The sequence below is a fragment of the Scomber scombrus genome, unplaced genomic scaffold (assembly GCF_963691925.1).
Source record: "Scomber scombrus unplaced genomic scaffold, fScoSco1.1 SCAFFOLD_318, whole genome shotgun sequence".
NCBI lineage: Eukaryota > Metazoa > Chordata > Actinopteri > Scombriformes > Scombridae > Scomber > Scomber scombrus.
In genome coordinates, this window is record NW_026910151.1 from 12,654 (window position 1) to 24,383 (window position 11,730).

The 11,730-nt window shown below is 46.5% G+C and overlaps 1 protein-coding gene across 1 annotated transcript; it reads left to right on the forward strand.

Moving 5' to 3' along the window:
* The first annotated feature begins 9,486 nt into the window (after positions 1–9,486).
* Positions 9,487–10,603, forward strand: LOC133976771 (potassium voltage-gated channel subfamily D member 2-like). Its single transcript, XM_062414970.1, is given in 2 exon segments — positions 9,487–9,669; positions 9,671–10,603. Coding segments are annotated over 2 exon segments (1,116 nt in total).
* Positions 10,604–11,730: the final 1,127 nt, after the last annotated feature.

The window sequence follows — 11,730 nt, forward strand, 5'->3', positions numbered from 1 at the left end:
CACACTCACACACCTTCACACACACACACTAACACACACACACACTAACACACTCACACACTAACACACTCACACACTAACACACTCACACACTTTCTCTCTCTGGGAAGTTAAAAATGTTAAGTTAGCAGTCTTTTCATCATTAGGATCACATTCTAATGACCTATATCTAATTTCTGTTATTTGTTTATTCTAATGAGGTGTGTGTGTGTGTGTGTGTGTGTGTGTGTGTGTGTGTGTGTCTGTGTGCGTGTGTTAATAGTGTGTGTGTGTGTGTGTGTATTATGGCTTATTTGGGTGATGTGAGGTTTTACTGTGTGTTTTATAGTTTTATTGTTTTATTGTTTCCAGAGGCTGCAGATGGAAATGAGCTGTTGGCTAAATCTGGTGCAGAGCATCTTTTCTCTTTTTTCTTGAGAGGAATGTGTTTGTCCGTACATGGTCCCTGAGTGACCGTACGTGGTCCCCGAGTGTCTGTACGTGGTCCCTGAGTGACCGTACATGGTCCCCGAGTGTCCGTACATGGTCCCTGAGTGACCGTACATGGTCCCCGAGTGTCCGTACATGGTCCCCGAGTGTCTGTACATGGTCCCCGAGTGTCCGTACGTGGTCCCCGAGTGTCTGTACATGGTCCCCGAGTGTCCGTACGTGGTCCCTGAGTGTCTGTACGTGGTCCCTGAGTGACCGTACATGGTCCCCGAGTGTCCGTACGTGGGCCCCGAGTGTCTGTACGTGGTCCCTGAGTGACCGTACATGGTCCCCGAGTGTCTGTACATGGTCCCCGAGTGTCTGTACATGGTCCCCGAGTGTCTGTACATGGTCCCCGAGTGTCCGTACGTGGGCCCCGAGTGTCTGTACATGGTCCCCGAGTGTCCGTACGTGGGCCCCGAGTGTCCGTACATGGTCCCCGAGTGTCCGTACATGGTCCCCGAGTGTCTGTACATGGTCCCCGAGTGTCCGTACGTGGTCCCCGAGTGTCTGTACATGGTCCCCGAGTGACCGTACGTGGTCCCTGAGTGTCTGTACATGGTCCCTGAGTGTCTGTACATGGTCCCTGAGTGTCTGTACATGGTCCCTGAGTGTCTGTACATGGTCCCTGAGTGTCTGTACATGGTCCCTGAGTGTCTGTACATGGTCCCTGAGTGTCTGTACATGGTCCCTGAGTGTCTGTACATGGTCCCTGAGTGTCTGTACATGGTCCCTGAGTGTCTGCACGTGGTCCCTGAGTGTCTGTACATGGTCCTTTTTAAAAAATAAAATCACCGCTATTGACGAGTGATTCTGTCTCAGTCTCTATATTCAGACTCTAATCAGAGAGCTGGACATGATTCCTCCATTAACAAGATATAAAGACTGATAGCAGCTTTAATGCCTGCTGTGTGAGGCTGATTGACAGCTGTTTCTATTGTCATCATATTTCAGTAAATGTAATGTTGATTGATTACGCTACGTTCCCGTTAGCACGGTGTAGCTGAGGTAGCTAACGTTTATCAAACATGTCAATGAGACGAATGTTTTAAACCGACTGAATCTTTTCTTTTCTGCTCAGACTCCCCATCAGCTCTGCAGGGACCCATCAATCAAACATATTGATTGGCAGCTCAGAGCGCACACACATAGGGACCCCAGTGTGTAGGGTAAACACACACACACACACACACACACACACACACACATACACACTCTGCATCGATTGGAGCTCCTCTGTGCTCTTTTTGTTCGGTGATTTAGCCGCAGAGTGAGACCTCCCGCCTTCAGTGTGAAGCTCCTCTGATGGACGAGAAGAACTGCAGCTCAGACAGGAAATACATCAAAGTGTGTGTGTGTGTGTGTGTGTGTGTCTTTCTATCTTTGAGAGGACTATTTCAGTCGAGGATATTTTGGGTTTTCACACCTTCAAATGTTGTTTGAGGCGTCAGACTGTTTTATGAAGGTTTGTGTCTGAATACATAATGTGTCAATGAGAGTCCTCACAAGGGTATAAAGACGTGTGTGTGTGTGTGTGTGTGTGTGTGTGTGTGTGTGTGTGTGTGTGTGTGTGTGTGTGTGTTTCCTGACATAAATCTTCAGCCTTGTTTCAGGTGAATTTTTGTCGTCTTTATAAGTTTATTATTTATAGAACCAAATCTTCCTTCAGACTTTATAAATAGATTTAAAATCAAAGCACATTAAAAACCTGCAGCTACGATAACGATGATAACACAATAATTAAAATGCTTCAGATTAAACTCCAGATGTTTAATCTGCAGGTCGTCATGTGTCACCTCTCTGATGATGTCACAGTTCAGCCTGACGTCTGTCTTCTTCTAACATTTGTATTTATGATCTCTTTTAGAAAGAAGCTGCTGCATTTGACTTGATGTGATTTATAGATAATAATAAAATGATGGATTATTTCTCTCCTGTTAACATCTTCACACTCAAGAAAAGATGAAAATTGATGCAGCAGAATTAGAAATATCATCTGTTTTATTTCTCATTCTTCTTCTTTCTGATGACCCACTGCACATTCGCTAGCCTAGCTTAGCATAATGACTGGAAGTAGGGGGAAACTGCTAGCCTAGCTTAGCATAATGACTGGAAGTAGGGGGAAACTGCTAGCCTAGCTTAGCATAATGACTGAAAGTACGGGGAAACTGCTAGCCTAGCTTAGCATAATGACTGAAAGTAGGGGGAAACTGCTAGCCTTAATTAGCTAGACACATTTATCAGGTGTGTCTCAGATGATTAGTTAGTGTGACTGCAGGTCTGCTGGGATGATGAACATTAACGAGTGATTAATGCACTTTAATGACTTCTGTTGCTGTCAAATGATACAACCTCCTGACTGTGTGTGTGTGTGTGTGTGTGTGTGTGTGTGTGTTAATTGCACCTGTAGGGACGGCCTGTTATATGAACACACTCATCATTAAATCCTGCTGTGTTTCATCTGATGTGAACAAGCTGCTGCTGGATCATTATTTATACAGTTAAAGGATCATTCTGCTGAGTTTCTATGTGTTTCTTTTCATCTCTGTACATATGGAAACCTGTCTGCTGGTTTACACACACTGGGAACACTGGGGACACTGGGAACGCTAGGAACGCAGTAGTAACAGTAGGTGCAGTAGGAGCAGTAGGTGCAGTAGGAGCAGTAGGAGCAGTAGGAGCAGTAGCAGCAGTAGGTGCAGTAGGTGCAGTAGGAGCAGTAGGAGCAGTAGGTGCAGTAGGTGCAGTAGGAGCAGTAGGTGCAGTAGGTGCAGTAGCAGCAGTAGGTGCAGTAGGTGCAGTAGGAGCAGTAGGGGCAGTAGGAGCAGTAGGAGCAGTAGGTGCAGTAGGAGCAGTAGGTGCAGTAGCAGCAGTAGGTGCAGTAGGAGCAGTAGGAGCAGTAGGTGCAGTAGGAGCAGTAGGTGCAGTAGGTGCAGTAGGAGCAGTAGCAGCAGTAGGTGCAGTAGGTGCAGTAGGAGCAGTAGGTGCAGTAGGTGCAGTAGCAGCAGTAGGAGCAGTAGGTGCAGTAGGAGCAGTAGGAGCAGTAGGTGCAGTAGGAGCAGTAGGTGCAGTAGGTGCAGTAGGTGCAGTAGGAGCAGTAGGTGCAGTAGGAGCAGTAGGAGCAGTAGGTGCAGTAGGAGCAGTAGGTGCAGTAGGTGCAGTAGGAGCAGTAGCAGCAGTAGGTGCAGTAGGTGCAGTAGGAGCAGTAGGTGCAGTAGGTGCAGTAGGAGCAGTAGCAGCAGTAGGTGCAGTAGGTGCAGTAGGAGCAGTAGCAGCAGTAGGTGCAGTAGGTGCAGTAGGTGCAGTAGGAGCAGTAGGTGCAGTAGGTGCAGTAGGAGCAGTAGGTGCAGTAGGTGCAGTAGGAGCAGTAGCAGCAGTAGGTGCAGTAGGAGCAGTAGGAGCAGTAGGAGCAGTAGCAGCAGTAGGTGCAGTAGGTGCAGTAGGAGCAGTAGGAGCAGTAGATGCAGTAGGAACAGTAGGTGCAGTAGCAGCAGTAGGTGCAGTAGGTGCAGTAGGAGCAGTAGCAGCAGTAGGGGCAGTAGTTTCATGTATGGCAGTAGTTGTCAATATGACAAAAAGTTACTTTTATAAGACTTACCAACTGCAGCTTTAAGCAGAACTAAAACTAAACTTTTATATTAACTATGAGAGATAACAGAGAGCTGAGTGTTTCCTGCAAACATCAGAACAAAGAGCAGCTCTGAGTCGCCAAACATGTAAATCAGTGAATCCTGACGGGAGCTTCTCCTCCAACCTGAAGACCTGCTGCAATTAAACATGAACAACTATGAAACTCTACCTTTAGAGCTTTGGATGCTCCTGTCTTCAGGCTGAGAGGGTTAGGGTTAGCTGCTGTGTCTCATGTGAAGCTTTAATGAAACAGACATGAAACAGTGTTGATGGTGTGAAACAGATCTGAGCTGAATATGCAAACACAGAGCAGAGCGTGATGGAAGCTCCTCTGTGCATCTGATAGATGATCCTCTGAATATTCCTGCCTCATTTAAAACGTCCCTGGGTCCAAATATTAATAAGTTTCTACCTCTGAAAATTAAAGCTGTAACTCACTGACGACCAACAACAATGAGGACGTTAATGTATTCACCCTGAGCCGCTGAGGCTTTGTTAACTGCCTGAACATTAATTAATAAGTGTGATAATGATGAATGCATGTGAGGAAGCTGCTCCTGCTCATCAGGACTAAAAACACACAAACACACACAAAGTCAATTAAAGTGCAGATGAAACGCGAGCAGCATGTTAGAGCAGATCTTATGTTAACCCTAACCCTGCAGTAACAGCTTTAACTCTGATAGCGTCTGATACATGTTGATCATATGAAGCTTTACAGCTAAGTTTCATGTTCTATGTGACAAAGTGTAAAGTTCGATCAGAGTCTGAACGTTACAGAACTTATAAAATGAAACTGAGTAAAACAACTTATAGTAATGTGAAAATGTACGAAGTGACACAACTCAACATAAAGTGGCTCTATGTGACATGAAACAGTTTAAAGTAATAACGTAACACAGCATCACATAATAAAGTTATATAATATAAAGTAATGCAATATAATGTAATTAACCTTCCTGTCGTCCTCCCGGGTCAAAGTGACCCCGTCTGTTTTGACTGCTCCTTCTTTCCTTCCTTTCCTTCCTTCTGTCTGTCCTTCCTCCCTTCCTCCCTTCCTTCTTTCCCTCCATCCCCCTTTCTTCCTTCCTTCCCTCCTTCTCTCCTTCCTTCCTCCCTTCCTTCTTTTCCTCTGTCCTTCTTTCCTTTCTCCCTCCCTCCCTCAATCAATCAATCTCTCAATCAACAGCTGCAGTATAAAGACCTGGTTCACTCTTCCATCCCCTGCCAGATAGTTCTGCTACTCATGTGTTTCCGCCTTCCCCACCTGCTGGTGCCCTGCCTCTGTCCCCTGGATCCCTCTCCTCGTGCACTGCCTTCCCATCGTGGACCTTCCCTCACCAACCTTCCCTGCAACCCTACCCCAGACCCAGCCACTGCTCCCTCACTACCCCCACTGCCCCACTCTCCCTGTCATTAAAACCCGGCTTCTTGAGTTACCTCCTGTGTGTTTGCTCGTCTCTGGTCTGATCTGGGGTCCAACAAAAATACTAAATGTACATTTTAACAAACCTGATGCTGGTTTCTCTCTGGAAGCTGCTTCCTGATGCAGAAGAAGAACATCTGAACAATGAGCTGAAACTCAACTATAAAGCTCTGTGAAGCCTCAGTCCTCCTCCTCTTCTTCACAGAGCTTTATAGAGAGTTTCAGCTCACTGACAGAGAAGACATTATACTTATAGATAGATATGTTATAGATGCTTTAACACATGATACAGTACAAACTGCAGGATTCAGCAGTGAAGGACTCAGTTTAAACTCTCTCTGGGTTTTTATTTATTTAGGAGCCGCTGTGCTGTCATTGGACAGAAGAGTCCTTTAAAGTGAGGACTCAGTGTGACAGGAAGCTCTTTAATGTTCCTCTGAGGGTTTTATTGTCCCAAATGAAACCTCTCAGCCAATCAGACGGCAGCGTGAAGCAGCTGAGTCAGCAGTTAGTTGTTTTTAAAGCACAGCAGGGATAAAATCATCATATGACAGGTGAGTTTATGAAGCTGCTTCCTGTCAGGTGATCTGAGACTCAGTGACAGGAAGTCCTCACGTTGTTTCCTCTGAGAGAGTTTTCATCTTCATCTTTCATCTTCATCACTTTGTTATTTTAAAGCTTCTTTATTCAGGTCTCGTTTCCTCACAACGAGCTCAGACCAAAGGATGAAGATGATGCTCCTCTTCATCATCATGTGAGGATGAAGATGATGCTCCTCTTCACCATCATGTGAGGATGAAGATGAGGAAGAGGAACGCTCACTGACTGAACCATGAACGTCTCCTCCCGTCCAATCAGCTGACAGCGGGGATTGGTCATGTGATGTGTTTATTGTTCAGGTGAAATTTGCAAAAAGTCAAAATGTTTATAAATCAGAATAAACCTGAAATATAGGAAGTGATGCGTCTCAGGTCTCTCTTCTGATTGGCTGATTAACCTCCTTTAATCCTCCTGTTGTCTTCGAGTCAAGGAAGGAAGGGAGGGGGGGAGGAAGGAAGGGAGGGAGGAAGGAAGGAAAGAAGGAAGGTGGGAGGGAGCGAGAAAGGAAAAGAGGGAGGGAGGAAGGAAGGAAGGATGGAGGAAAGAAGGAAGGGAGGAAGGTGGGGCCAGGAAAGAAAGAGAGAAGGAGGGAGGGAGGAAAGGAAGGTAGGAGGGAGTGAGGAAAGGAAGGAAAGAAGGAAGGGAGGAAGGATGAGGAAAGAAGGAAGGTAGGAGGGAGGGAGAAAGGAAAAGAGGGAGGGAGGAAGGAAGGAAGGACATAGGAAAGAAGGAAGGGAGGAAGGTGGGGGCAGGAAAGAAAGAGAGAAGGAGGGAGGGAGGAAAGGAAGGAAAGAAGGAAGGGAGGAAACAGAGAAGGAGGGAGGAAGGACAGACGGAAGGAAAGAAGGAAGGGAGGAAACAGAGATCATCATGCAGCAGCAGGTCTAACCCTTCATTAGTTATAGTTATCAAATGTGACGTTTGGATGTTTAACTTTAAACTCTGAGAAACGTCCAATCAGAAGCTTTAATTAAATCTCATTAATTATCCTCTCTGTCAGCAGATGAGCTCCGTCCAATCAGAGAGGAGAGAACTGATGATGTCATCACTCACCTGTCCGTCACACCTGTTTTCTCTCCTGCAGCAACACGTGAGTCACTTCCTGTTTTCTGCTTTAACAAAAACTTTCATGTTTTATTTTCTTTGTTTAATGACGTCAATAATAAACTATTATTAACATTAATGTTCTTCCTCCTGATGATGATGATGATGATGATGATGAAACATGAATGATCTGCTGAATGCCTTCACCTCCACGAGCCGAACACACGCTCCCCCAACCGGAGAGAGAGAGAGAGAGAGAGAGAGAGAGGGAGAGAGAGAGAGGGAGAGACAGAGAGAGAGAGAGGAGAGAGAGAGAGAGGAGAGAGAGGAGAGAGAGAGAGGAGAGAGAGGAGAGAGAGAGAGGAGAGAGAGAGAGAGGGAGGAGAGAGGGAGAGAGGGAGGAGAGAGAGAGAGAGGGAGGAGAGAGTGAGGAGAGAGAGAGAGGAGAGAGAGGAGAGAGAGAGAGAGGGAGGAGAGAGGGAGAGAGGGAGGAGAGAGGGAGGAGAGAGAGAGAGGGAGAGAGGGAGGAGAGAGGGAGGAGAGAGAGAGAGGGAGAGAGAGGAGGACAGAGAGAGAGGAAGGTTTCCGTTCTTCTCTCAGCAGCTCATCGTGTCTCCGGTTCTCTGCTCGGTGAGGATCAGCTGTTACCGGAGACTCAGCCGGAGAGAGCCGGTGGGGGGGGCATGACGCGGCTCCGTGCCAGCTCTGCATCCCGGTGAGGAGCGCGGGATTATCCGGATGCTGCTGAACTTGTTGCGGTTGGAGGGAAAGTACCGAACCACCGGGACCACCGGAACCACCGGGACCACCGGGACCGGATCTATGACCCGGATCTATGAACCGGATCTAACCTCGTGTGGATTTCTTTGTGTTTTGTTGTTTTTTTGAGGTGAATTCGCTTCCAGTTGGTTCCGAGGAGAGATCAGACCTTCACTAATGTAAGTGTTTAAACTCATTATCATATAATAATGATATAATAATAATAATAATAATAATAATAATATAATAATAATATTATAATAATAATAATATAATAATAATAATAATAATAATAATAATAATAATAATAATAATACATAGATTTCTACAGATAGTTAATTGTCTACTTTGTTTTTAAATGTTAATCTTTCATTATTTTCTCTCTTTGTTTAATGATTTTAAAGCTAATCATTATTTTATGCTGCAACCTTTAATCTCTTTCTATGTTTCTGTACTTTGTTTTTATTATTAGTGTGTGTGTGTGTGTGTGTGTGTGTGTGTGTGTGTGTGTGTGTGTGTGTGTGTGTGTGTGTGTGTGTGTGTGTGTGTGTGTGTGTGGGGGGGGGTTGTGTGTTTACTATCATTGGGTTTTTATGTGGTTTTATATTTCTAGTTCTTACTGTTAAATGTTTAATATAAAGCTCATTGAGTTGCTCTGTGTATAAATAAAGCTGCCTTAATGAACTCTGAGGGAAAGATTATTAATAACAGAACTATATAAACTGATCCTGTAGTAAAACAGGCTTAATAATTAAAGTCGTATTTAATCTTTAGGAATAAAATATAATGGTAATATATTAATTTTAAGTGATGCTGCTCTAACGCTCCTCTGTACAGCTGCAGAGGTTCAGTCATATAAACATAAAATAAATAAAGAGAAACACATCAACACAAAACATTAACATAAAAGGAATCATTCTTATTATTGTTATTGCACTGTGTTTAAATGTGTATATATATTTATATATTTATATATTTATATATTTATATATGTATATATTTATATATGTATATATGTATGTATGTATATATTGCACATTTGTATGTTGTCCAACGGTCATGCAGTATTAAGTGTGATTATGGCTCTTGCATAGAAGCTGTTCTCCAGGACCAACCAGGTTCCTCAAGGTTCCTCCAGGCTCCTCCAGGCTCCTCCAGGTTCCTCCAGGTTCCTTCAGGCTCCTCCAGGTTCCACCAGGTTTCTCCAGGCTCCTCCAGGTTCCACCAGGTTCCTCCAGGTTCCTCCAGGTTCCTCCAGGTTCCACCAGGTTCCACCAGGTTCCTTCAGGTTCCTCCAGGTTCCACCAGGTTCCTCCAGGTTCCTCCAGGTTCCTCCAGGTTCCACCAGGTTCCACCAGGTTCCTTCAGGTTCCTCCAGGTTCCACCAGGCTCCTCCAGGCTCCTCCAGGTTCCACCAGGTTCCACCAGGTTCCTTCAGGTTCCTCCAGGTTCCACCAGGTTCCTCCAGGTTCCTCCAGGCTCCTCCAGGCTCCTCAAGGCTCCTCCAGGCTCCTCCAGGCTCCTCCAGGTTCTTCCAGGTTCTTCCAGGACCAGGCAGCATGGCAGCAGGAGTGGCGGCCTGGCTGCCGTTCGCCCGTGCGGCGGCTATCGGCTGGATGCCGGTGGCCAGCGCGCCCATGCCGGTTCCCCCGCAGCAGAAGCAGCGCCGGGTGGACGGGCTCATCGTGCTCAACGTGAGCGGCACAAAGTTCCAGACGTGGCGGAACACTCTGGAGCGGTACCCCCGACACCCTGCTGGGCAGCACGGAGCGGGACTTCTTCTTCCACGAGGAGACCAGCGAGTACTTCTTCGACCGCGACCCGGACATCTTCCGGCACATCCTGAACTTCTACCGGACCGGGAAGCTGCACTACGCCCGGCAGGAATGCATCGCCGCCTACGAAGAGGAGCTGGCGTTCTTCGGCATCATCCCGGAGATCATCGGGGACTGCTGCTACGAGGAGTACAAGGACCGGCGGCGGGACAACCAGGAGCGGATCCAGGACGACGAGGAGAGCGACCAGACCAACGACCAAGTTCCCCCGGACATGACGTTCCGGGAGACCATGTGGCGCGCCTTCGAGAACCCGCACACCTCCACCATGGCGCTGGTCTTCTACTACGTCACCGGTTTCTTCATCGCTGTGTCGGTGCTCGCCAACGTGGCAGAGACCGTCCCGTGCGGCTCGGCGCCCAACCGGGTCAAGGAGCTGTCGTGCGGGGAACGGTACGCGCTGGCCTTCTTCTGCCTGGACACGGCGTGCGTCATGATCTTCACGGTGGAGTATCTGCTGCGCATGCTCGCCGCGCCGAGCCGATACAAGTTCGTGAAAAGCGTGATGAGCGTGATCGACGTGGTGGCCATCATGCCGTACTACATCGGCCTGGTGATGACCGACAACGAGGACGTGAGCGGCGCCTTCGTCACTCTGCGCGTGTTCAGGGTGTTTCGGATTTTCAAATTCTCGCGGCACTCGGCGGGGCTTCGCATCCTCGGCTACACGCTGAAGAGCTGCGCCTCGGAGCTCGGCTTCCTCCTCTTCTCCCTCACCATGGCCATCATCATCTTCGCCACCGTCATGTTCTACGCCGAGAAGGGGTCCAGCGCCAGCAAGTTCACCAGCATCCCCGCCGCCTTCTGGTACACCATCGTAACCATGACAACGCTGGGGTAGGTGATGCTGAGCGTATGTGTGTGTGTGTGTGTGCATGTGTGTGTGTGTGTGTGTGTGTGTGATTGATGCTCACACAAACCTCTGATCTGAGGTTCGAGCGGGTTTGAAAGATGGAAGAAAAGAAAGTTGTTCAAACAGTTTGAGGAGTGAAGCTGCAGGAAGTGTGTGAGCAGTGAGTGAAAGCTCTGGGTTGATCTGAGGAAGGTGATGATTGTCCTTTATGTTTATGACTGAGGTTATAGTGTCTGCTGAGATACTATGGTGATTTATATTGACTGGTATATAGGTTATATTTTGCTCCTTCATGTGTGTTAATGGAGTGTGATGACGCTTCGCTGTCCGTGGTGCTGAAACTTCTCACAGTGAATATTTATCCTCTTCTTCAGATGTTGATCCTCTAACAGAAACTCTGACACACAAACTATAAATATCATAAAGATAAACTCATTCATATCTTTCAGAGGGTTTGTATTTATTTTTATTTTCTGATTTAAATGTTTAACTGTGCAGATTGTGTTTGTGTGATCTCGTCTCTACTGCTGTGTTCAGAGGGAGTGAACACACACACACACACACAGTAAACACACACACACACACACACACACACACACACAGTAAACACACACACACACACACACACAAACACAGTAAACACACACACACACACACACACACACACAGTAAACACACACACACACACACACACAAACACAGTAAACACACACACACACACACACACACACACACACACACAGTGATATTTGAATGGTCTCTGTAATGAAGCCTTAAGCAGCAGCATGTTTCTGTTTTAACATTTTAACAACGAATCAAACCAGAAGAAGAAGCGTGTGAATGAATGAATGAATGAATGAATGAGTGAATGAGTAGTTTCATCTCTACTCTGTCTGCTCTGTACAGTAACAGTTTTAACCCTCCTTTACTCAAAAATGAGGTATAGTTTCATTTAAATGAGGCCTATTGATCATAACTGATCTAACTTGTGGTAATAAGTTGGAGTAAAGTTGGCTGAAAGGTTTAACACAGAACTGAGTGATGATTTATACTTTCTGCTTTATAAACAGTCAAAGCAAACAGAGAGGGTTAAATCTGTTTTTATCACCTCTAAT